The sequence below is a fragment of the Jaculus jaculus genome, chromosome 14 (genome assembly GCF_020740685.1).
Source record: "Jaculus jaculus isolate mJacJac1 chromosome 14, mJacJac1.mat.Y.cur, whole genome shotgun sequence".
Taxonomy (NCBI): domain Eukaryota; kingdom Metazoa; phylum Chordata; class Mammalia; order Rodentia; family Dipodidae; genus Jaculus; species Jaculus jaculus.
Genome location: NC_059115.1, coordinates 29230922 through 29256687, shown reverse-complemented (window position 1 = coordinate 29256687; position 25766 = coordinate 29230922). Strand labels below are relative to the sequence as shown.

Genomic DNA, 25766 nt, shown 5'->3' with positions numbered 1-25766 from the left:
CCGTCACTCCAGCCCCAGTCGTCCCCTCAGCAGATCTGCATGGAAGGGTGTTTTGGAGTTAGAAGGGTGCAGGAGGGCAGGGTGATGGCTCAGTGGGTAAAACACGTACAGTTCTAGCACGACACCCTGAGTGTGGAGCCCAGCACCCATTTCAGTGCCAGGTGTGGTGGCACACGCCTGGAACCCCAGCGCTGGGGGTCAGAGACGGGAGGATTCCTGGACTCACAGAGCACCCAATCCAGCAGAACCTGTGAACTCCATGTCCAGTGAGGCTGAGGGCTGGGAAGATCACTTTGCAGTAAGAGTGCTTGTGATGCCAGCATGAGGGCCTGAGAGGGCATGGTTCACCCTGAGTCCAATCACCTCGTAAGCAGCTGGGCATGGCCACACTCACCTGTGGACCCAGGGCCGTGGAGAGAAGTGGGAGGAGAGTTGCTGGGGCTCACTGGTCAGCCAGCCTGAGTGAAAATGGCAGTTTGGGTTCAGGGAGAGATTCTGTCTCAAGAAAACATGCAGATCAGGAAAGAGCAGGACATTCTGTGTTCTCCTCAGGCCCCTCCATGCACATGGCAAAAACATCTGTACACACATATGCATACAACACACACATCACGTACCACAACCACAACATATGCAGAAAGATGAAGCGGAAGGCTGGAGGGATGGCTGAGCAGTTAAGGCACTTGTCTGCAAAGCCTAAGGACCCAGGTTCAATTCCCCAGTACCCACAGATGCGCAAGGTGGTGCATTGATCTTTGTTTGCATTAGCTGCAAGAACTGGCACACCCCCTTGTGTTCTCTCTTTCTCTCTTTCATCTGCCTCTTTCTTTCTCTCTAATAAAAAATAAAGAAAAGAAAAGAATGAAGTAGAGAGCAACTGAAGACACCTACCATTGACCTGTGGCCTCTCCAGGCACACACACTTGCACAAAACACTCACAAACACACAGGTATTCCCACACGCATGCCAACATGCATACACACAGGCATGCATAACCCTGAGTGACAGGATGTCACATGACCTGAGAGGCCAGAGCAGCTGACCCTCATGGTCTACGTGGGGTATACGGGCCACTGGAACCCCATATGTCATATATAGGTGCCCCCATGGGGAGGTGGTTCCGGAAGGAAGTCATGTGGGGTAGTGTATGGATTATTCTAACATTGTTTAGATATAAAACCATGACCATTGCCATATTCTGTGTATATGTAGTTATTATGCAAATATTTTATTTATTTATTTATTTATTTATTTATTTGCAAGCAGAGAGAGAGTCAGGTGCTACAGCCAATGTAAACTCCCGACGTGTGTGTCACTCTGTGCATCTCCCTGTATGTGGATGACCAGGAATCAAAGCAGGTCATTAGGCTCTGCAGGCAAGGGTCTTGACCACTGAAACTCTACTCCAGTCCAGTATTTGGTATTTTAAATTTTAATTATTGATTTATTTCAGGGAGTGAGGGGGTGAGTATGGGTGAGCCATGGTCTCTAGCCACTGAAAAGGGACTTCAGAGGCATTTACCACCATGCACGTCCTTATTATGTGGGTACTGGGGAATCTAAGCTGTGTCCTTAGGCTTCACAGGCAAGTGCCTTAACCACTAAGCAATCTCTCCAACTCTTGTTTTGACTTTTTTAAAAATAATTATTTATTTGAGAGCGATAGAGAGAGAGAGAGGGAAAGAGAGACAGAGAGAAAGAACGCGCAGGGCCTCCTGCCACTGGAAACAAACTCCAGACGCATAGGCCCCCTTGTCATCTGGCTAACGTGGGCACCGGGGATTTGAGCCTCGAACCGGGACCCTTAGACTTCACAGGCAAGCGCTTACCTACTAAGCCATCTCTCCAGCACTCTTGTTTTGATGTTATTTTTACTTTTGAGACAGCATCTCATGTAGCTCAGGGCGGTCCTGAACTTATTAGTTAGCTAAGAATGGCCTTGAACACTTGATCCTCTAGCCTTAGCCTCCTGAATGCTGGGACCACAAGCATGTGGCACTATGCCAGATGTGTATAACCTTCTTCCTGCTGATAAACTTCTGAGGTCTAAATTGATCAGAGTTCTAGATGATTCTATCTCTGACAAGGTGCGTTGTGTATTGTATTAGGGATCTTCCTGCATCTTATTTTGCTCCCCGCTGTCTTGGGGCACTACCTCTTTAAGACACTGGTGGTCCAGACCTCAGTTCTAGAACCTGGTGCTACAGTTGTTGCCAGGCGAGGTCTCATCAACAGACCTTACTCTCAGGTCAGTGTGGAAACATGTTTCTGCACTTTCGAGTGTCTTGGTGAGATTGGCTGAGTGCTGTCTCTCAGTGGACACAGCTTCGACAGAAACCCCCACCCCCAACACCCTGGATTTTACCTTCTGAGTAAGTTGTGGGTTTGAGATACTATGTTTGCAGGTCGGCTTGCTCTCTTAAAGACCTTTTCTTAAGTCTCCCCTTCTGAGGGTCTAGATTCTCAGAGGCGCCACATCCAATACCAAGGACACAGGCCGCCGCCTGCCCCTCCCCCAGGTCCCAGAGGGCTGCAGCACCTTTTCTCATTCACAGAAGGCCACAGGAAGTTCTCTGGTCATAGACCTCATTTTGGGCGGGTTGGGAATTATCCATACTGAAACACTTCAGGCTGCTGTCTGCATTGGGGAAAGGAAGGAAGAAACAAAGTGAAAGTTCCTCTTGGGTTAGGCCTGGCCAGCTGGCACTGCCCAACCTGAAGGACACCTGAAGTGGCTCTGATGGCCTCCTTCATCTCTGCCCGGCCCCTTGTAATGCCTGGGAGTTCCCTAAACTCTGTTGTCTACGAGTAACCCACTCAGCTAACACCCCATGAGGGCGGGTCCCAGAAATCCAGGGTTCTAGTGAAGTTGGGGAGAGGAGGTGTGTGCAGGCTGGGATTTCTGGGTCCAGACTCCTGAGCCCAGAGGTGGGTCAGCCCTGCTCCCCACACGCTTATATCTATCCGTCATCTCTCTGTGTCATTGATCTATTCACCTACTGATTTATTCCTTAAATATTTAGAGGGCAGATTCTCATTCCAGCTCAGGTGACCTGGATCTCACTCTGTAGCCCCAGACTGGCCTCAAACTCACCCCCATCCTCCTACCTGTTTCCTGGCATTAAGACTTGTGACCCCACACCCAGTCATTTATGGTGTTTGAGACAGTCTTTCACAGCCTAGGCTGGCCTCCAACTTCTACAGTGTGCAGCTGAGAATCATTTTGAATGACCGATCTTTCTGTTAACATCTCTTGAGGGCAGAGCACTCTCTGCAGCCCTATTTTTGTTCTGTTTTTAAAAATAGGCTTATTTATTTAAAAGAGAGAGAGAGAAAATGGCCGCACTAGGGCTTCATGCCACATGAACCAACTGTAAAAGCATATGCACATGGATTAAGGTGCTTACCAAGAAATGGATCTGTAATTGCAGGCTTTGCAAAGAAGCATCTTTAACCACTGAGCAACCTCCAAGGCCATTTCTTGAGTCTCACTCTAACTCAGGCTGACTTTGTATTTACTTTGTAGTTCAGTCTGGATTCAAACTCAAAGACCCTCCTACCTCCTACCCTACCTGAGTGCTGGGATTCAAGGTGTGTGCCACAATGCCCGGACTAGAGTTTCAGAATGTCTCATTAAAATGTGTAAGACCTCACCTTCCACTGGCAACATCTGGGAGCCGACACTTAGAGGTTCAGAGAAAGGGTGCCCCACCACCTGCCTGTGCCTCAGTCTCCCCACCATGATCAGAGTGGCTGGGTGTTGGTTGCCCCTCTTAAGTGACTGCAATGCCCCACCTCGGACTGTCCCATGCTGGATGGGCCTCAGTTCTCTGCCTGGGTCTTTCCCGCCCCTGCAGGCTGGGCGCCTCCACCATGATGCGCAAGGTGATGCCCAGCATCAGCGAAGAAATCCAGTGTGGCTCGCCCCTGTGCCCAGACGAGGCAGGCGGGGAGCAGGAGCTCCTCAAGGCGATGATGTTCGCGGAAATGAGGAGCATGCTGGACACACTGCACGAGACCCGGGATGATCTGGCCACTGCGCAACTGCAGCTGTGCAAGCTGGGCCAGGAGAAGGTCTTCCTGCAGCAGCAGCTCAGCCTGGCGCTGCCCCAGGTGTGGGCGGGGCCCGAGGGGCGGGGCCTCGGAAGAGCCTGGGAAGGGAGGAGTCAGTTGCTTTCTGTTGGTGGGCGGGGTGGGTGCGGAAATGGGCGGGGCTTTTGGAATGCTGGGCTGAGCAACAAGAGAAGCCTGGGCTGGTCTGATGGAAGGGGGCGGGGCAGCTCAGGAGGTGGGTTCTAACATGCAGGGAGGGCACTTGTGTAGGAGACATTTGGGGAAATGGAAGTGGCTTCATACAGGCGGTGGAGCCTAGGAATGAGGAGCAAAGCCTGAGAGGACAGAGTGGTGACATTTGCTCCCTATGAGGGACCTGTTTTCAAACTCTGGGGAGCTTGGTTTGAGCTGCTAGAGACAGGGCACATGACCTGTGTGGACAGGGCCTGATTCACTAGACAGTTGATTCCTAGATAACAGGGAGTGATGGCAAGTTGGGGCCTGATTGACACAGGGGACAAAATTTATCCTGAGGGGAGGGGCTTCCTGGAGGGTAGCCTGGGACAAGAGGAGGTAGAGAAATAAGGCAGAGCAGTACAACCTACCAAGGGATATCTGGTGCCTGGAGGGGCAATAGGGCCAGGACATGCTTAGGGGGCTGGCAAGAGAGGAGAGCCAGACAGAGACTTGGTTGGCAAGTTGGACCAGACTTGCGCAGGTGAGGAACCAGATCGGCGAGGTAGTGGCATAACCATGGGAGGATGGTCAGGGCTGGAGGTTTGCACAGGGGGCAAGCTGGCATGATCCTCATGGTAGAAGTGTCTCCCAGCAATGAGAGGAGGAACCATATTTGCAAGGTCCAGATAGGAGGGTGGAGCCTGAGTAAGAGGAGGAGGGTGCATAGCAGGAGCAGGTCTGCCTGTGAGGAGGGGTGGGGCTTAGCCATAGGAATGGAACAGGCAATCTCCCAGAAGGGAGATGGGGAAAATATTGAGCTAGGGTCCTAATGCTGTCCATCTCTGCACAGGAGTTTGAGCCCCTGACCAAGGAGTTGATACTGTGTCGGCAGCATTTGCTGGAGAGGGAGGAAGAGATTGCAGAGCTGAAAGCTGAGAGGAACAATATGAGGGTGAGGGCTTTGGGAGGTGAGGCCTCTGCTAGGGCTAGTCCTGGGGTGATGGGGCGGGGTCTCATGGAACGGGCAGGTTTACTCGGTGTTACCTCCTCATTCATGTTTTTCCACATGCATTTTCCTGTCTTCTGTTTCCTGGGCTCACTTCTGTACTGCAACCCTCAGTTCTCATCCCTTTCTCCCTGAACCTCTTATAGCACGCCTTCCTTGGAAACCACTGCTGGCCTGTTCTCTTTTCCTTTTACTCATTTTTTAAGAAAATTTGATTGTGTAAATGTATCTGATTTTTTAATTCCGTACTTTTATTTATATATGTGAGAAAGAGGCAGACAGAGGATGAGTATGGCGACCCCGGCCCTCCTGCCACTGCAAGCGAACTCCAGATGCATGCACCACTTTGTGAATCTGGCTGTATATGGGTTCTGAGGAATTGAACACAGACATCAGGCTTTGCAAGCAGTGCCATTAAACACTAACTATCTTTCCTTTCACTCTTAAGGATCTTTGTCCTGGTTCTATCCCTTCCAGCCTCCCTCCTCCACATTTGTTACCCACTTCTTTACCCCACACATTCTTGCTTTGTCTTGACTTGATTTCCCTATTTTTCTAGTTGCTTGTGGAACACCTGGAGTACATGGTGTCCCGGAATGTGCGATCTCTACGCAGGACTGTGGTCAAACGCCAGGCCCAGTTCTCTGCCAGTGTCCCGTCTGAGATGGAGGTGATTCAGGCTCTAAAATCACTCTTCCATCATCACAAAGTCCTAGAAGAGAAGGTAGGACAAGTAGGAGAAAGCACAGAATCCCATGTTGACTGGAGTGGCCCTGACTGGACCGAGTCTGGCTGTGATTGGCTGAATGCATCCCACATGGGTTTGAAGTGTTATGAAGATTGGTTGAAACAGGAAGGACAACTCCTGAGAGCAGAACTGATTGGGCAATGAGAGTGGTGTGGTGGCGTGTGTAGACCTTTGCCCCTCCAGATGGACCAGATTCATGCACCACTTTGAACATCTAGGTATACATGATTACTGGGCAATTGAACTCAGGATATCTTGCTTTGAAATTAAGCACCTTTTTCCACTGAGAAATATCTTAAGCCCCTCTTTTTTGTTTTGAACCTGGGTCTCATTCTGCAGCCTATGCTGACCTTGAAGTCAAGTATCTGGAATTTAAAACCTGTGCTGCCATGTCTATTAACTCAATGATATTGCGATGGTCTTAGTGTAATGTGTACTTATGGACTCCAGGATTTGTGAATGCGCAAGTTCTTTAATGGTGAATGGTGAAACTAATTTCCATGGCCCTCAGTGACTCAACCCTGCAGACGTGGATCTGAATGACTGTTGCAGATGTTTGTTTTGCCCTGTCACCATACCAACTCACCAACCAAGCTCCCCACTATGGGTTCTGTGCCTCTTCTCCCTCCAGACCCTTGCCAAACACCTGGCTCCTGTGGAGGACACCACTGGGCGCATAGCAGAGCTGCAGGAGGCCCTGGAGGGACAGCGAGCAGAAGTGTGTGAGCTGCGGGAGCGCCAGGCATGCCTGCTCGGGCAGATGGGCCAGCTGGAGCAGGAGCTGGCCACTGCTCACCACCAGCTGAATGTGAACAATGAAGCCAACTGCAAGCTGCAGGAAGAGCTCAAGCAGGTGAGGCTGGAGCATCTGCAGGGCTGCTCTCTGACTTCTCCCCATCTTTCCCTCTCCTTTGGCCCAGAGGAGAACAGCTCATAAGCTCCTGAATGATGTGGAAACTTAAGCAATCCCCAAGCTGTGTGGATTCGCTTCTCTGAAGTTCAGTTTACTCACTTGTTAAATGTGATCCTTTATTTATTGATTTGAGAAAGAGTACAAGAGTCATGATGAGAGAGAGAGAATTGGAGTGCTAAGGCCTCAATCCTGTGCAAAGGAACTCCAGATGCAAGTGCCACCTTATACATCTGGCTTTATTTGAATACTGGGAATTCAAAAGAGGGTCCTTTGGCCTTGCAGGAAGGCACCTTAACTGCTAAGTCATTTCTGCAGCCCTTAATTATTTTAAAAATAAGTTGAGGGCTGGAGAGATGGCTTAGCGGTTAAGCGCTTGCCTGTGAAGCCTAAGGACCCCTGTTCGTGGCTCGGTTCCCCAGGTCCCACGTTAGCCAGATGCACAAGGGGGCGCACGTGTCTGGAGTTCATTTGCAGAGGCTGGAAGCCCTGGCACGCCCATTCTCTCTGCCTCTATCTGTCTTTCTCTCTGTGTCTGTTGCTCTCAAATAAATAAATTAATAATTTTTCAAAAAAATTTAAAAATAAGTTGAGGTGGGCTTGGTGGTGCACACCTTTACCCCCAACACTTGAGAAACAGATGTAGGATCACCACCATGAGTTTGAGGCCACCCTGAAACTACACAGTGAATTCCAGGTCAGCCTGGGATACAGTGAGACCTTCCTTCACAAAAACAATGTAAATAAAATGAAATAAAGTTAATTGAACAAGGGCCATATTGATGTGCAACCAAATATATTTAATTGCCAAGTCATCTCTGCAGCCCATAAAGTCAGATTTATGACAGCCTACATAGCCTTCAGTACATGATTAATATGTCACTGCAAGTACATTCTCCCCTTTTCCCACCACAGGCACATTCTCTATCTAAATTGAACTTATGTCTCAGTGTATATGGGTGTGTGTTAGGGTGTAGTACTGAGCATGGAACACTGGCCTTCACACTCTCAAGGCCCAACCTCTGCGATGAGCCACACCCCAAGCTTCTGACTGCCACCCAGGATGATCTACTGCTGAGCCACTCCCCCAGGTCTGAACTGGAGGATGCTAGGCAAGTTTTACAGCCATGCCCCAGTACTCTTAAAGTTTTGTTTTATTTTGTTTGTTGAGGTAAGGCGTAACTCTAACCTGGGCTGACCTGGACCTGCCTGTGCAACCCCAGCCTGGTCTTGAACTCACTGTTATCTCCTGAAATGAGCCTCCAGAGTGCTGAGAATAAAGGTGTTTGCCACCACACTCAGCTCCTCTTTACCTTTTATTTTGAGACAAGGTCTCACTAAATTGCCCAGTCTGGCCTTGAACTCACCCTACAGCACAAGCTAGTGTGCATCTTCAATCTTCCTGTCTCAGGCTTGTGAGAAGCTGCATGTCAGACATCTGCTATCATGCCTGGATTGTTTTTTAAATTCATTTATTAATTAGCATGGAGAGAGAAAATGAGAGTGGGCTGGCCAATGCCTTTGGCATATTTGTGCACATCAGTTTATGTGGTAACTGGAGAATCAAACCAGGACTATCAGGCTTTGAAAGCAAGCCTCTTTAAGTGCTCGGGCATCTCAGAAATCCATGCCTGGATCTTTGAAGGCATTGAATGGCAAAATAGAATGACCTCTTATTGTTCTTCCATTTTGATGACTTTTGGACCTGTTGGTGGGAATCTGTGGCCCCACTCCAAGGCTTCTCACACTGGCTCCATGATGTCCCATCTCCCATCAGACCCTGGGGTTCCCTTGTGGATTCTAAACCTGTGCTAAACTAGTGTCTCTAGAGGGTGCTGCTGTGCAGGTGGGAGGGAGCTTTGTTTCCCAGAAGACACTGCGCCATGTGCTCTAGGCTTGAGTTGTGGCAGAAGTGTGGCTGGACTCTTCACGTCCTAGTGATGTTTGAACTGTTTTTATTTGTTATTGGGTCTGTGTGTGTATGTACTCTGTCCTGGTAATTGAATCCCTCTGGCTTCAGCCTCCTATGTGCTGGGATTACAGGCATGCACCACCATAATGCCTTGTGCCTTCATCCAAAATTGTGTTAAAGCCGCAATACTCAGGAAGGCAAGGATTTCTTTTTCCAAAAAACCCAGAGGGTTCCTTGCCTGGGGTTGTCAGACTAGGCTAGCCTAGGTCATACTGGGAATAATGGTCCACCTAGACCAAGGAGTCCTGGCACTGGCAGGTGAGGTCCTGCTTGGGGGAAAGGGCAGAGTCTGGATCTTTGTGGCCCTTATGCCACAGCCCTTCTACTCCCCTTTCTCTTGCTCTCCCAGAGTGAAGAGAAGAGGCGTGAGCTGGTGGAATTGATGGATGATTCTAAGGTGAAACTGCAGCTGATGTTGCAGAAGGCAGAGCCCTTGCCTGAGGTTGAGGCTCAGCTGGCACAGGGAGCAGAGGCTCTGCACAAGGTGAGGAGCGGGGCCTGCACATCAGGGGCGGGGCCTCGAGGGAGGCAACCAAGAGCCTGAGCTGATCCTGGTGATGGTAGGTAGAGGTCTTGGGTCCAGTCCACAGAGTGAACAGTGTCAGGGAAACTTTGAGGAGCTGCTTGTGCAGCTGGAGGGACAATTGGAGAAGAACCAAGATCTGGAGCCATTGAGAGGGTCTAAGGTGTGTGGCTGAGCAAAGGAGTTTGTTGGGTGGGAGGTTATATGAGGAAGGTTAGATGAATTGGGAAGCAGGTAGTTTAGTTGAAGGGTGGGTTAAGGATGGGCTTCAAGAGTGGTGATGCCCGCAAGGCTTAGATGGAGGGACAGGAGAAGAACAGGGAGCTAACATGCGGTGGGGGTCAGAGAATTGGCTGAAATGTGGATTGAATCTTCAGTTTTCTTCTCATCACTTCAGCCTTTGGCCCATCTCTGGGGCCAGGACTAATAGGGGCATGATTGGGCAAGGTGGGCAATAAGCGCAGGTCCATTTCGCAGGAGAAGGAAGAGGCAGACAAGGCTGGGATAAGAGTCATATCCCCTCTACTAGTCTGTCTCCTCTTCTCAACTGCACCTCCATCATTCTCCTCTGCCTGTTCATCTTCTGATATCCTCCCATGAGCGTAAGCACCCAAACGGGGGGATCAAATGGAGACTCCGAGCATGGGCAGGGCTAAGCAAAGAAGAGATTTGGGCTGGGTCCAGTGAAATAGGAATCAGGACTGGACAGCTGCATGGGTGCTGGCATGTTTGGGGAAGAGTCAGGGAAGGAATTGAGAAAAATGCACATGTCCCCTGAAGTGGTGGTGCACACCTGTAATCGCAGCACTCTGGAGTCAGACGTAGGAGGATCACTATGAGATCCAGGCCAACCGAGCTCCCCACTCTGGATTCTGTGCCTCTTCTCTCTCCAGACATTTGCCAAAGTCCTGGGTCTTGTCGAGAACAACATTGGGCACATGGCACAGCTGCAGGAGGCCCTGGAGTTGCAGGGAGTGGAAATGCGCCAGCTGCGGGAGCACCAGGCATCCCTGCTCGGGCAGATGAACCAGCTGGAGCAGGATCTGGCCACTGCTCAGCACCAGCTGAATGAGACCAACGAAGCCAACTGGAAGCTGCAGCAAGAGCTTAAGAAGGTGAGACTGGAGCCCCTGCAGGGCTGCCCACTGTCCCCCTGCCCAGGTTTCCCAGCTCTTGGCCCAGAGGAGATGAGCTCATGAGCTCCTGAATGATGTGGAACCTCGATGCAGTGCCCAAGTTGTTTGGATTCTCTTCTCTGAAGTTCAGTTTGCTCACTTGTAAAATGTGATTCTTTCTTTATTTCGTTTGAGAGAGGGTGTGGGGGGAGAGAGAACAAGAAGCACGTAGAGAGAGAGAATTGGATTGCTAAGGCCTCTAGGCTCTGCCAAAGAACTCCAGATGCATGTGCCACCTTGTACACCTGGCTTTATTTGAGTAGTGGGAAATCAAATGAGGGTCATTTGGCCTTGCAGGAAGGCACCTTAACAGCTAAGCCATCTCTCCAGCCCTTAGTTATTTTAAAAATAATTTAGCAGAGTTCGGTGGTGCACGCCTTTACCCCAATACTTGAGAAACAGATTTAGGATTACCATCATGAGTTTGAGGGCACCCTGAAACTGCACAGTGAAAACCTGTTCAACCTAGGGTACAGTGAGAGCTTCCTTCACAAAAAAATTAATAAAATAAAATAAAATGAAATAAAGTTAATTGAACAAGGTGAATATAGTTTTGCAACCAAATATGTTTAATTGCCAAGTCATCTCTGTAGCCCATAAAATTAGATTTACAATGGGCTACATGGCCCTCAGTACCTGATTAATATGTAACTGAAGGTACATTCTCCCCTTATCCCACCACAGGCATATTCTCTATCTAAATTGAACTTATGTGTAAGTGTGTATGTTTTTTTGTGTGTGTGGGGTGTGTACTACTGAGCATGGAACCCAGGCCTTCGCACACTCTAGGCCAATGCTCTGCAATAAGCCACACCCCCAGCACCCCACTGCCACTAATGATGCTCTATTGCTGAGCCACTCTGCCAAGTCTCAACTGGAGAATGCTAGGCACATTTTATGGCCATGCCCAAGTCCTTTTAAGGTTTCCTTTTGGTTTGTTTGTCGAGGTAAAGTGTAAATCAGGCCCAGGCGGACCTGGACGTGTCTGTGTAGCCCCAGCCTTTTCTTGATTTCACAGTCATCTGCTGAAGATAGCCTCCATAGTGCTGAGAATAAAGGTGCATGCCACCACACTCAGCTCCTCTTTGCTTTTTCTTTTGAGACAAGGTCAAAGCAAATTGTCCAGTGTGGCCTTGAACTCACCCTATAGCCCAAGCTAGTGTGCATCTTCATATTCCTGTCTCAGGCTCATGCGTAGCTGTGATGTCAGACCTCTGCTACCATGTCTGGGTTGTTTTTGAAGTTCATTTATTAATTTGCATGTAGAGAGAAAATGAGAATGGGCTGGCCCTGGCCTTTTGCATATCTGTGCATATGGCTTTATGTGGGAACTGGAGAATCAAACCAGGCCCATGAGGCTTTGCAAGCAAGCCTCTTAGAGTGCCGCACCATCTCCCCAGCCCATGCCTGGATCCTTGAAGTCATTGAAGGGCAAGATAGAATGATGTCTTAATTTTCTTCCACCTTGATGAATTTTGTGCCGGTTGGTGAGAATATGTGGCCCCGCTAAAAGGCTTCTCCCAGGTGCTCCATGATGTCCGATCTCCCATCAGACCCTGGGATTCCCTTCTGGGTTCTAAATTTTGGCTAAACTAGTGTCTCTTGAGGATGCTGCTGTGCAGATGGGGGGAGCTTTGTTTCCTAGAAGACATTGTGCCATGTGCTCTGTGATTCTAGACTTGTATTGTGGCCAGAGTGTGGCTGGACTCTTCACATCCTAGTGATGGTTGAACATTTTTTCATTTGTTTATTGGTCCTGGGTGTGTGTATATACTCTTTCCTAGAATTTGAAACCCTCAGGCTTCAGCCTCTATGTGCTGTGATTAAGGGCATGCACCACCAAAATGCCTTTTACCTCCATCCAGAATAGTGTTGAAGGCACAACACTCAGCAAGGCAAGGATTTCTATATCCAGAAAACCCAGAGGGTCCATTGACTGGGGTTGTCAGCCTATGCTACCCTAGGGCCTTCTGGGAATAAGGGTCCACCTAGAACAAGGAGTCCTGGCACTGGCAGGTAAGGTCCGGCCTTGGGGAAAGAGCATAGTCAGGGTCTTTGTGGCCCTTATGCCCAAGCCCTTCTACGCCCCTGTCTCTGCCTCTCCCAGAGTGAAGAGAAGAGGCATGAGTTGGTGGAATTGCTGGAAGAGTCTAACGTGAAACTGCAAGTGATGCTGCAGAAGTCAGAGCCCGTGCCTGAAGTTGAGGCTCAGCTGGCACAGGCAGCAGAGGCTCTGCACAAGGTGAGGGGCGGGGCCTGCCTGTGAGGGGCGGGGCCTCAAGGTAGGCAAAACAGGAGTGTGAGCTGATCCTGGTGAGGTTAGTTAGACGTGTTGGGTCCAGTACACATAGTGAGCAGTGTCAGGAGAACCTTGAGGAGCTGCTTGGGCTGCTGGAGGCACAGTTGGAGAAGAACCAAGAGCTGCAGCCATTGAGAGGGTCTGAGGTGTGTGGCTGAGCCAAGGAGTTTGTTGGGAGGGAGGTTACATGAGGGAGGTTAGATGAATTGTAGGCAGGGAGTTTAGTTGCAGGGGGGTCAAGGAAGGGCTTCAATGAGGGTTGGTGCCTGCAAGGCTTATATGGAGGGCAGGTGAAGAAAAGGGAGCTTAGATGAGGTGGGGGTCGGGAATTGGCTGAAGTGTGTATTGAATCTTGAGTGGTCTTAACATCACTTGAATCTTTGGCCAGCTCTGGGGCCTGGACTGATGGCGGCATGGGTGGACAAGGTGGGCAATGAAGGCAGGATCATTTGGCTGGGGAAGCAGGAGGCAAAGGAGACTGGGATAATAGTCCATATCTTCCCAACTAGTTTGTCTCCTCTTCTCAACTCCTCCTCCATCATCCTACCCTATCTTTTTATATTCTGATTTCCTCCCATGATTATGAGCACCCAAAAAGGGGGGTCAAATGGAGACTCCCAGCATTGGCAGGGCCAGATAAAGAGGAGATATGGGCTTGTTCCAGTGAAATGGAATCAGGAATGGACAGCTACATGGGTGTTGGCACGTATTGGGAACATTCGGGGAAGGAATTAAATGCAAATATCACCTGGAGTGGTGGTGTAATCGCTGCACTCTGGAGGCAGACGTAGGAGGATCACTGTGAGATCTACGCCAGCCCAGCTCCTCACTCTGGGTTCTGTGCCTCCTCTCCCACCAGACCCTTGACAAAGTCCTGGGAATTGTCGAGGACACCAATGCGCGTATGGCACAGCGGCAGGAGGACCTGGAATGGCAGCCAGTAGCAATGAGCCAGCTGTGGGAGCACCAGGCATTCCTGTTCAGGCACATGGATCAGCTAGAGAAGGATCGGGCCACTGCTCACCACCAGCTGCATGAGACTAACAAAGCCAACTGGAAGCTGCAGCAAGACCTCAAGGAGGTGAGGCTGGAGCCCCTGCAGGGCTGCCCGCTGACCCCCTGCCCAGCTGTCCCTCTCCTTTGGCCCAGAGGTGATCACCTTATAAGCTCCTGAATGATGTGCAACTTCGATGCAATCCCGAAGCTGTGTGGATTCACTTTTCTGAACTTCAGTTTACCCAAGAGACAGAGAGAATAAGAAGCCTGGAGAGAGAGAGATTTGGAGTGCTAAGGCTCTGCCAAGGAACTCCAGATGCATGTGCCACCTTGTACATCTGGCTTTATTTGACTAGTGGGAAACCAGTGAGGGTCCTTCGGCCTTCCAAGAAGGCACCTCAAAAGCTCAGCCATCTCCCTGACTTTAGTTATTTTAAAAATAAGTTGAGCAAGGCTTGATGGTGCACGCCATTAACCACAACAATTGAGAAACAGATGTAGGATCACCACCGTGAGTTTGAGGCCACCCAGAAACTGCAGTGAAAATCAGGTCAACCTGGGGTACCCTGAGACCTTCCTTCACAAAAACAAAGTAAATAAAATGAACTAAAATAAAGTTAATTGAACATGGGCACTATACCTTTGCAACCAAATATGTTTAATTGCCAAGTCATCTCTGTAGCCCATAAAATCAGATTTATGACCGGCTACATGGCCCTCAGTACTTGATTCATATGTAACTGCAGGTACATTCTCCTCTTTTCCCACCACAGGCACATTCTCTATCTAAATTGAACGCATGTGTAAGTGTGTATGTGTTTTTGTTTTGGGGGTGTAGTACTGGGCATGGAACCCAGGCCTACAAACTCTAGGCCCATGCTCTGCAATGAGCCACAGCGCCAGCTCCTCACTGCCACGAATGACACTCTACTGCTGAGCCACTCTGCCAGGTCTCAACTGGAGGATGGTAGCCACCTTTTATAGCCATACCCCAGTCCTGTTAAAGTTTTCTTTTGTTTTGTTTGTCGAGATAAGCTGTAACTCTAGCCCAGGCTGACCTGGAACTCAGTTTGTACCCCCAGTCTGGTTGAACTCGCAGTAATCTTCTGAAGTGAGCCTCCATAGTGCTGAGAATAAAGGTGTGTGCCACCACACTCAGCTCCTCTACTTTTTATTTTTCATGGATTTTTTTTGTTGTTGTTGTTGTTCACTTATTTATTTATTTGGGAATGACAAGCAGAGAGAGAAAGAGGTAGAGAGAGAGAGAATGGGTGCACCAGGGCCTCCAGCTACTACAAACGAACTCCAGATGCGTGCACCCCTTTGCGCATCTGGCTTAAGTGGGTCCTGGGATATCAAGCCTTGAACCGGGGTCCTTAGTCTTCACAGGCAAGTGCCTAACCGCGAAGCCATATCTCCAGACCTCCTCTACTTTTTCTTTTGAGACAAGGTCAAACTACATTGCCAGGCTGGCCTTGAACTCATACTGTAGCCCAAGCTTGTGTGCATATTCACTGTTCCTGTCTCAGGCTGGTGAGTTGCTGGGATGCTCGCGAGTTGCTGGGATGTCAGACCTCTGCTACCATGCCTGGATTATTTTTTTTTAAGTTCATTTATTAATTTCCGTGCAGAGATTAAATGAGAATGGGCTGGCTATGGCCTTTTGCATATTTGTGCATATGTCTTTATGTGGGGACTGGAGAATGAAATCAGGACCATGAGGCTTTGCAAGCAAGCCTCTTTAAGTCCAACCCATCTCCCCAGCCCATGTCTGGATCCTTGAAGTGATTGAATGGCAAGATAGAATGATCTCTTATTTTTCTTCCTCCTTAATGATTTTGCCGATGGTGGGAATCTGTGGCCCCACTCTAAGACTTCTCACAGAGGCTCCATGATGTCCCATCTCCCATGAGACCCTGGGATTCCCTTGTGGGTTCTACACCTGTGCTCAGCTAGTGTCTCTCGAGGGTGCTGCTGTGCAGATGCGAGGGAGCTTTGTTTTACGCAAGACACTGTGTCACGTGCTAGACTTGTGCTGTGGCCAAATTGTGGCTGGAATCTTCACATCCTTGGGATGTTTGAACCTGTTTTATTTGTTAATTGGGACTGGTTGCCTGTATGTACTGTGGCCTGGAATTTGGATCCCCTGTGCTTCACCCTCTAAGTGCTGGGATTACGGGAATTCAACACCATAGTGCCTTGTACCTTCATCCAGAATTGCTTTAAAGTCGCAACACTCAGCAAGGCAAGCATTTCTTTTTCCAGAAAGCCTAGAGGGTTCCTTGCCTGGGGTTGTCAGCCTAGGCTACCCTAGGGCCTTCTGGGAATAGTGGTCCACCTAGACCAAGGAGTCCAGGTACTGACAGGTGAGGTCCTGCCTGGGGGAAAGAGCATAGTCAGGGTCTTTGTGACCCTTATGCCCAAGCCCTTCTACTCCCCCGTCTCTGCCTCTCCCAGAGTGAAGAGAAGAGGCATGTGTTGGTGGAATTGCTGGAAGAGTCTAACATGAAACTGCAGGTGATGCTGCAGAAGGCAGAGCCCTTTCCTGAAGATGAGGCTCAGCTGGCACAGGGAGCAGAGCCTCTGCACAAGGTGAGGGGCGGGGACTCCAGGGAGGCAACCAGGAGTCTGAGCTGATCCTGGTGAGGTTAGTTAGAGGTTTTGGGTCCAGACCACAGAGTGAGCAGTGTCAGCGGAACTTGAGGAGGTGCTTGTGAAGCTGGAGGCACAACTGGAGAAGAACCAAGAGCTGCAGCCATTCAGAGGGTCTAAGGTGTGTGGCTGAGCCAAGGAGTTTGTTGGTTGGGAGGTTACATGAGGAAGGTTAGATTAATTGGGAGGCAGGGAGTTTAGTTGAAGGGGGGTCAGGGGAGGGCTTCAATGAGGGGTGGTGCCTGCAAGGCTTAGATGGAGGGACAGGTGACGAACAGGGAGCTTAGATGTGGTGTTGGTTGGGGAATTGGCTGAAGTGTGTATTGAATCTTGAGTGGTCTTCACATCTCTTGAGCCTTTTTCCACCTCTGGGGTCTGGACTGAGAGGGCCATGAGTGGACAGGGTGGGCAATAAAGGCAGGTACATTTGCCTTGGGATGGAGGTGGCAGAGGAGGCTGGGATAAGAGTCCATGTCTCCTCAACTAGTCTGTCTCCTCTTCTGAACTGCATCTCCATCATCCTCCCCTACCTGTTTATCTTCTGATTTCCTCCCATGATTGTGAGCACCCAAGGAGGGGGATCAAATGGAGAGTCTGAGCATGGGTAGGCCCAGGCAAAGATGAGAATTGGTCTGGGTCCAGTGAAATGGGAGTCAGGGTTGGACAGCTACATGGGTGCTGGCATGAATTGGGAAGATTCGGGGAAGGAATTATGAAATGCACATGTCACCTGGAGCGGTGGTGCACACCTGTATTCGCAGACTCTGGAGTCAGAGGTAGGAGGATCATTCTGAAGTCCAGGCCAAACTGAGACTACGTAGTAAGTTCCAGGTCAGCCTGGGCTAGTGAGAGAACCTACCTCAATAACCAGAAGAAAAGGCCCCACACCTTTAATCCCAGCACTTGGGAGGCAGAGGTAGGAAGACTGCCATGTGTACGAGGCCACTCAGTCTCCATAGTGAGTTCCAGACAAGCCTGAGCTGGAGTGAGACCCTACCTTGAAAAAAAAAAAAAAGAAGAAAAATGATTTTTGGCTGAAGAGATGTCTCTGAGTTAAATGCATTTGCATGCAAAGCCTATGGACTTGGGTTTGATTCCTCAGTGCCCTAGTAAGGCTGGAGGCACAAGGTGGCGCATAGTGCATGCATCTGGAGTTCACTGGCAGTGGCCAGAAGCCTTCTCTTTCTTTCTGTGTCTCCTGTCCCTCTTTGTATATGCATTTCCTTGCAAATAAATATATAAAATATTTTTAAAAGAAAGAAAGGCAAGTGGTGGTGGGGGGGAAGGCAGACAACTGTTAAGAATTAGGCTGGGGGGCTGGAGTGATGGCTTAGTGGTTAAGCGCTTGACTGTGAATCCTAAGGACCCCGGTTCAAGGCTTGATTCCTCAGGACCCACGTTAGCCAGATGCACAAGGGGACACACATGCAGGGAGATTGTTTGCAGTGGCTGCAGGCCCTGGCGCGCCCATTCTGTCTGTAACTTTTTCTCTCTCTGCCTGTCACTCTCAAATGAATAAAAATAAAATTTTTTAAAAAAATAGGAAAAAAAGAATGGTGGTGCACGCCTATAATCCCACCATTCAAGAGGACGTGGTAGGAGGATCACTATGAATTCGAGGCCACCCTAAGAATACATGGTGAATTCTAGGTCAACCTAGGGTATAGCAATGCCTAACCTCAAAATACTAAAACAAACACACACACACACACACACACACACACACACACAAAACAATGTGTCTGGGGCAGTACCTCAGTGGTAGATCACTTGGCTCTCATGTGTGTTTAGTCTTTGTTTGATGCAAAGCAGCACGCAGCCTTACTATATTGCTGTAACCTGGCGTTACCATTCACAGGACTGAAACTCCTTGAATTTTCTGGGACAATATGCCCTACTCCTGCACCCCAAGCACAGCCATACCCAAGGGCTTCTCCAGCCCCAGGGCTCTACAGTCATTGCCTTATGGCCCTGGCTTCTTCTAAATACTTCAATTAGTACCTAAAACCAGAAACAACCCAATGTTTCCTAGTAGACACCATTAAGGGGAGTCTCCATTATAAGCCTATAAGTGAATTCTGCATGTGTGCATATCTCTCCAGAATCCTGTCCCCAAGGAGGAAGCTGGGGATCCACCACCCTTAACAGTAGACACCCCAGCAACCACTCTCTGCTGTGCTCATCATGATGGAAAGACCCAGGCCTTGGCATGGGTGGAAGAGACCCTGGAAGATGCGGGACCCTCCCATGAAAGGTCAGCAGAGATGAAGGTTGAGAACATGGAGGGTGACCTGTGAGGGGGTGAGGACATGTAGGGACAGCGGTATCCTAGAATTTGCCCTTTCTCTACTTGCTCCCCCAGGAAGGGAACCCCAGATGCCCTCCACAAGGATGGTAAGAAGAAGGGCATGAAAACTTACCTAAGGAAACTCTTTGGAAAGAAAAAGAAAGGCAAGATGGGACCTCCAGGGCAGGACAGCTCTTCTTTGGGTGAGAAATTCCTCCTCTCCTCCCAATGTCCCTCCTTTCCCTCCATCCCTCCCTGTTTCCCATATTAATTGTACTTTCATCCCATTCTTCTTTCATTTTGAAATTGAGACCCTTTTGTCTCATAGTCTTCAGTGCGTGGAAACCAGATGTATGCTAACATTCCTGGATATAAATTCAACCTTTTTTGTTTTCCTAATATTTATTCACTTGTGTGCAGATATGTGCATGTTTGTGTGTCAGAGCACCAAAACCTCTTGGCCTCTGCAAATGAATACCACCCACTTGTGCCACATTTTCCCTTTTGTAGTTGTTGTTTGCTTGAGGTAGGGTCTCACTCTGGTCCAGGCTGACCTGGAACTACCTCTGTATCTTTAGGCTGCCTCAAATTCATGGTGATCTGTGGAGAACTCTGTCTCCCCAGTGCAGGGATCAAAGACATGCACAAGCACACATTGTTAATTTTTTGCCTTTTTGCCTCTGGTTTATGGAGGCAGCTTGGGAATGGAACCTGGCTCAGCTGGCTTTGCAATCAAGTGACTAATGGTGAGCCTTCTTCTCTGCCACTCCTGTTTCTTTGCTTTTCCCAGTACTGTGGATTGGATTCAGCGTTTTCTATGAATTAGGCAGGTGCTCAATCCACCCCTCCCTGTGGATTCCAGTCCAGCACTCTACCCATGAGTGACATCTCTAGTCCTCTTTACACTTTTGGCTGTAGAAGTGGTTTCTAAGTTACCGTGGATGGACTTGAACTCAACATGGTGCCCAAGATGGCCTGGATGACCTTGAGCTTCGGAAGCTCCTGCCCCTGTGTCGTGAGGAGCTGAGATGGCAGACCTGTCCCTCCCATTCCCTTATGTCTTTCATTTGTTGTCAGAAAGGGTTTTACTTCGTAGTTGAGTGGCTTGAGCTTCTTGCAATCCTCCTGCCTCACATTTGTTTTATTTATGTTTTTGCTTATTTATTGGTAAGAAACGACAGAGAAAGAGAATGGGCATTCCAGGGTATCTTGCTACTCCAAGTGAACTTCAGATGCATGCAGTCTTGGTGCATGTGGTTTTAACATGGCTACTGGGCAAATGAACCCAGGCCATCAGGCGTTGCAGGTCATTGAGCCACATCTGCAGTCCACCCCATCTTGCCACACATTTATCTGTGTGGTTTTTGTTTGTTTGTTTTGTTTTGTTTTTTCAGTACTAGGACACAGAGAAAAGAGAGAGAGAGAGAGAGAGAGAGAGAGCGGTAGGTGAGCAAGTCCAGGTGGTGACGTAGGGAGGGACTGAAGTCCAAGTCCAGGGGAGGAAGCCTGGGGTTGAGGCCAGGGTGACCAAAACCATGAGACTCCGACACTGCGGTGCTCCCTGTCACAGCTACCCATGAAGTGGAGGCTCTTGGTCTACCAGGCTCTGTGTCTTCCTGAGCCAAAGAGGGAGTTTAGAGGAGCCTGGAAAACTCAGTGAGACACGGCCTCAAGATAAAAAAACAAATCTGGGGAGATGGCTCACCTGGTAAATTTCACATCCATACACTAAAATAAAAGCAGGGGCAAGAGAGCTGGTTGAACTAAATTGGTGAGCTCCAGGGGCAGGAAGATCCTGTCTCTAAAGATATGGTGGAGTGGGAATGAGGAAGACACCCTACGTTGATCCCTGGTCTCCAGGTGCCCACACCTGCACACACACCAGGGCTGGGCAGGTTGCTACCGGGCAGAGCTCCTCTCCAGGACCCAGTGAGGACTAGTGCCATGGCTCAGCGGTTGAGTACTCGCTTGCCAGTACTGAGTGTAAAAATAAAATAAAATATGACCATTAGAAATTCCTAGCAGGCATGTTGGTGCACACCTTTAATCCTAGCACTTGAAATGCAGAAATAGGAGGATCACTGTGAGTCCGAGGCCAGTTTTAGTGAATTCCAGTCCAGCCTGTGCTAGAGTTAGATCCTACAAAAAAAAAAAAAAAAAAAGCCAGGGAATGGGTGAGTCAGCAGTTAAGGCACTTGCCTTCAAAGCCTAAGGACTTGGGTTCAGTCCCCAGTACTCATGTAAAGCGAGATGCACAAGGTGGCACATGTGTCAGATACACAAGGTGGTGCAGGTGTCTGGAGCTCCTTTCCATAGGCTAGAGGCGCTGGTGCACACAATCTCTCTCTCCTCTCCCACCCTCCCTCAAATAGTATTACTTCTTAACTCCTAGGTAAATACAAATATATATATATTGGTTTTTTGGGTAGGGATTCACTGTAGCTCAGGCTGACTTGGAATTTACCATGTCTTCTCAAGATGCCTCAAACTCAAGGCTTTCCTCCTTCCTCTGCCTGCCATATGCTGGGATTAAAGGTGTGTGCCACCATGTCTTGCTTAAAAAAAAAACTAATGAAAATACTGAAGACATGGCTCAGTGATAAAGGTGCCTGCTTACAAGGCCTAATGACCCAGGTTCTATTCCCCAGTACCCACATAAAGATAGATGCACAGTTTTGCATTCATCTGGAGTTTGCAGCTGCTATAAGGCCTTGGCACACTCATCTTTCTTGCTCTCTCTTTCTCTCCACTTGTAAATAAATGAAAACTATTATAAAATTGCTAAGGAAGTCAGGTGTGGTTCCCCCAAAACCCCCCCAAAATCCGAAGGTGTCAGACAGCCTGGCACATGCCTTTAATCACCTACTACCAGCACTTGGGAGTCAAAGGTATTAGATTGAAGTGAGTTCAAGTCCACCTTGGAGCTACAGAATGAAACCTGGGCCACATTGAGACACTACCACCAAATACAAAACAAACTAAAAGCAAACATCCCTAGGTAAGTCATAGGGTGGGTTTTAGGCTGAACAACTGCTGCTCTCCTTCCAGGGCAAATTTCAGGCCTATCCCAGGCTGATGAAGAGTCAGGACGGACCTGTGAATTTTATATTGCCTATCCAGGTGAGGATTGTGCCCGGAGACCCAGGGGACGTGGGGTGTCACGCTGGATAGTCCCCTTCCATAAACTGCTGGGCCTGGGTGCAGGTGACCTCAGGGGACTGAAGACCTTCCCGAGCTGGGCCGACTCTCTATCCTGCGCAGCACCAACTGCGGGGAACAGAGCCCAGGGCTCTCCTGAGGATTGAACCACCTGCCCACTGGCGGAGGGCGTGTCCCCGCCTCCCTGGAGGACTGTCCTGGACCTGCCACCAGAGGTGGACTCCTGGGAACTGGGCAGAAGAAGAGACGAAGAAATCCCTCCCCAAACTTCTACCTCCCTTTTCTCTATTGTAATTTATTGATCACTTTTAGGAAGGAGGCGCTGGGAGCCCAGGTGGACTCCAGGCAGCCAGCCTTCTCCTTGTGCCTCTCAGCCCCACCCCGCCCCATCCCCAGGCCTGTCCCTGGGGTTATTGTCACTTGGGTCCCCTGTCCCTCTCCGTGTGACCGGGTCTCCAACCACGGTGACCCTGTCTGTGCCCAGCACTGACCTCCTGGTCCAACCTTGGATCAGGGGTTTGGGTGGAAAAAAAAAAACCCTCTTTCCACTCTACAGCGGAACAACGTGACGTGGGGGAGGGTGGTCGGCAGGGATCCTGCGTACCCCGACTCTCTGTTGGCTTTGACATTACTACTACAGCTACCACTGATAAAGAACTTTTTCAAAAAGCTGCGTTGACTGGCTTTCGTGGTCAAGACCAAAACTCTCCTCCCCACTCGTGCCTCAGGGCCACCAGCTAAGTCCAGTGGCCACCCCCTTCCTCCATCCCGTGAAGATGGACGCCTGGCCTGACTCTGAGATTTCGGGGAGGGGGCGCGATTCTTCAGGGCGGTAATCATGGCCCGTGGTAAGGTGTCTAAGGGCCAGGGAGGAAATTGTCCCTTCAGGATTCTCATGTCTCCTGCATGTCTGCCAGGTCTCTGGGGAGAAGGACACAGACATCAGCAACCAGTGCAGTCATGACCCTGCCCATTTCACAGGGGAAACTTGGGAGCCCCAGGGGTGCTCCTTTAACATTAGTGGCTCAGCTATACAAGTAATGTATTTGAAGTACAGTAACAGATGCTCATAGATACTGCAAATAAAGTGAAGTATGGAAAGAGATGAAGACGCCTGGATGGTGTGACATGGAAAATCTTTATGAGATACGGAAAATTCAAGAAGGGGTCACATGAGGGTAAAGCTATATATACAACGTATTATGTATGTATGCACGCATGCCTGTATGTACTTGTGTATCTACTGTGATCAAACGCTAGTCCTAAGGAAGTGCTGGACTGTTCCTCTGAATTACCCTCCTAGCCATGGTTTCTGTTGTATCAGAATCTGGATGAGATCATACAACCCTAACAGCGGGCTGCTGTTTTTTAACTATTATTTTTTATTTACTTATGAGACAGAGTTAGAGAAAGAGAATGGGTGCATATGGCGTCCAGCTTCCTTAAATGAAGCCCAGATGCATGTGCCGCCTCGTGCATCAGCCTTACTGGCTACTGGGGAATGTAATCTGGGTCCTTTGTCTTGGCAGGCATGTGCCTGAACTGCGATGCCATCTCTCCAGGCCCTGGGCTGGACATTTAAAGGGAAGGGGCAGGCAGTGCAGAGAGTGGGGAAGAAAAAAACATTGCAACTGGATCAGGGCTGTTTCCTTTGCCGACTGGTTTTCCCAGATGTGACTCCTACTTAGGTCTGTGTGGACGAGCTCTTACTGACTGCCTGTTTGCATGTTTTCTGGCAGTGCCTCTCGTGTGGCCTATGAAGGTGGCTCCTGTGCAGCCGTGACATTATCAATCTGTCGTTTGGAAATTTATTTACAGTCCAAAAGGATTTCCTCTATTTTAAAACCTGTTCCAGGGCCAGCATGTCTCAGTAACTTCTGTGACTCATTTAATGACTGCTGGGACCCCAGACTTATTAACCCTTACAGGACAGAACCCAGAATTTGATGAGCCCCCTACTGAACCCCACATCCTGCATCATAGGTAGCAAACCAAAGTGTCATCAGTGCTAGGCAAACACTGACCTGCCTTCCCGGCCTATTTTTTAATTTGTTTTTGTTTTTTTGTTGTTTTGAGGCAGGCTCTTACTGTAGTTCAGGCTGACCTGGAATTTACCATGCAGTCTCAGGGTGACCTCAAACTCATGACGATCCTTCTACCTCTGCCTCCCAAGTGCTGGGATTAAAGGTGTGCGCCACCACGCCTGGCTCTTAAATTTTATTTTTGTGAGAGAGGAAAGAAGCGGAACGACAGACAGAGAGAGAGGGAATGGGCCTCCACACACTGCAAATGAACTGCAGGTGCATGTGCCACCTTGTGCATCTGGCTAACATGGGTCCTGGGGAATCGAACCAAGAACCTTTGGCTTTGCAGGCAAATACCTTAACTGGTAAACCATCCCTCCAGCCTGACATCCTATTTTTTTGTTTTATTTGTTTCAAGTAAGACAGGATCTTACTGGGAAGATATTGACCTAATTGCCATCCTATTTTTTAAAAGATTTTATTTGTTTATATTAGGAAGAGGGAGAGGTAGGGATGGATACAATGGCGCACCAGGACCTCTAGCCACTGCAAAACAGCTCCTGATACAGGCACCACCTTGTGCATCTGGCTTATGAGAGTTCTGGAGAATCACACCAGGGTCTTTAGGTGTCATGGGAAGCACCTTTACTGCTTAGACCTCTCTCCAGACCTCATCCTGCTTTTTTTTCTTTCATTTTGTTTGTTTCACGTAAGACAGGATCTTGCTAAGTTACCCACGCTGACATTAAACTCACTCCAGGCCTGCGAAATGGCTTAGCTATCAGAGCACTTGCCAGAAAAGCCAAAGGACCCAATTTCAATTCCCCACCACCCATGTAAAGCCAGATGCCCAGGGTGGCACATGTGTCTGGAATTTGTTTACAATGGCTGGAGACCCTGGTGTGCCCTTCTCTCTATCTCTTTGTCCTATTCTCTGCCTCTTTCTCCCTCAGATAACTAAAAATGAAATGTAAAAAAATTAAAATAACACAAATGAGTACAAAGAAGCACATTGAAAATTTTTTTTATTTTGTTTATTTTTATTGATTTGTTTGAGAGCAACAGACACAGGCAGAGAGAGAGAGAGAGAGAGAGAGAGAGAGAGAGAGAGAGAGAATAGAGAGAATGGGTGCAACAGGGCCTCCAGCCACTGCAAATGAACTCCAGATGCATGCACCACCTTGTACATCTGCCTTATGTGGGTCCTGGGGATTCTAGCCTCAAACTGGGGTCCTAAGGCTTTATAGGCAAGCGCTTTACCACTAAGCCATGTCTCCTGCCGAGATTTTAAATTTCTTTTTGAGATGTAGTCACTTATTTGTATAGGTGTGTATGTCTGTGTGTGAGTTCAACAGGGCCTGTGGCCACTGCAAATGACTTCCACATGCAAGTGTCACCTTTGTGCATCTGGCTTTACTGGAATCCTTGGGAATCAAACATGGCTCCTTATGATTTGCAGTCTTAACCACTGAATCATCTTTTTTGAAGCACATAGTATGATGGAAACTTTGCAAATGAGGTGTGTGGACAGCTGAAAGTGTTTGAAAACATACTCAGTTTGTCAGAGAATAGGGAAATGAAATAAGTATGAAAACTGAATTCCACTATACATCCATTAGGAATTATTTTTAAAAATTGAATGTTTCTAGAACACCTTGGAAGAGGTAACAAATTCATAGTTGTTGTCTTTTATTGCTGGGGGTATGTTATATAGGGTAACCAATTTAGAAACAGTCTGGAAATTTCATTTAAAATTCAACGTGCACCTGCCATATTTTTTAGTC

The 25766-nt window shown here is 48.8% G+C and overlaps 1 protein-coding gene across 3 annotated transcripts in view; it reads left to right on the top strand.

Moving 5' to 3' along the window:
* Positions 1-22750, top strand: part of LOC123454828 (liprin-alpha-3-like) — a 49523-nt gene extending 26773 nt beyond the window's left edge. The window contains exons 7-19 of one of the 3 annotated variants that reach the window (XM_045134320.1): positions 3859-4114; positions 5082-5183; positions 5797-5961; positions 6617-6838; positions 9217-9351; positions 10284-10505; positions 12673-12807; positions 13724-13945; positions 16318-16452; positions 18615-18766; positions 18875-19002; positions 21848-21919; positions 22061-22750. In XM_045134320.1, the coding sequence (XP_044990255.1) occupies positions 3859-4114; positions 5082-5183; positions 5797-5961; positions 6617-6838; positions 9217-9351; positions 10284-10505; positions 12673-12807; positions 13724-13945; positions 16318-16452; positions 18615-18766; positions 18875-19002; positions 21848-21919; positions 22061-22104 (1990 nt within the window). In that variant the 3' untranslated portion in view covers positions 22105-22750. Of the gene's footprint in view, positions 1-3858; positions 4115-5081; positions 5184-5796; positions 5962-6616; positions 6839-9216; positions 9352-10283; positions 10506-12672; positions 12808-13723; positions 13946-16317; positions 16453-18614; positions 18767-18874; positions 19003-21847 lie in introns of all 3 variants that reach the window. The other 2 variants (XM_045134319.1, XM_045134318.1) reach the window with 2 other exon arrangements.
* Positions 22751-25766: the final 3016 nt, after the last annotated feature.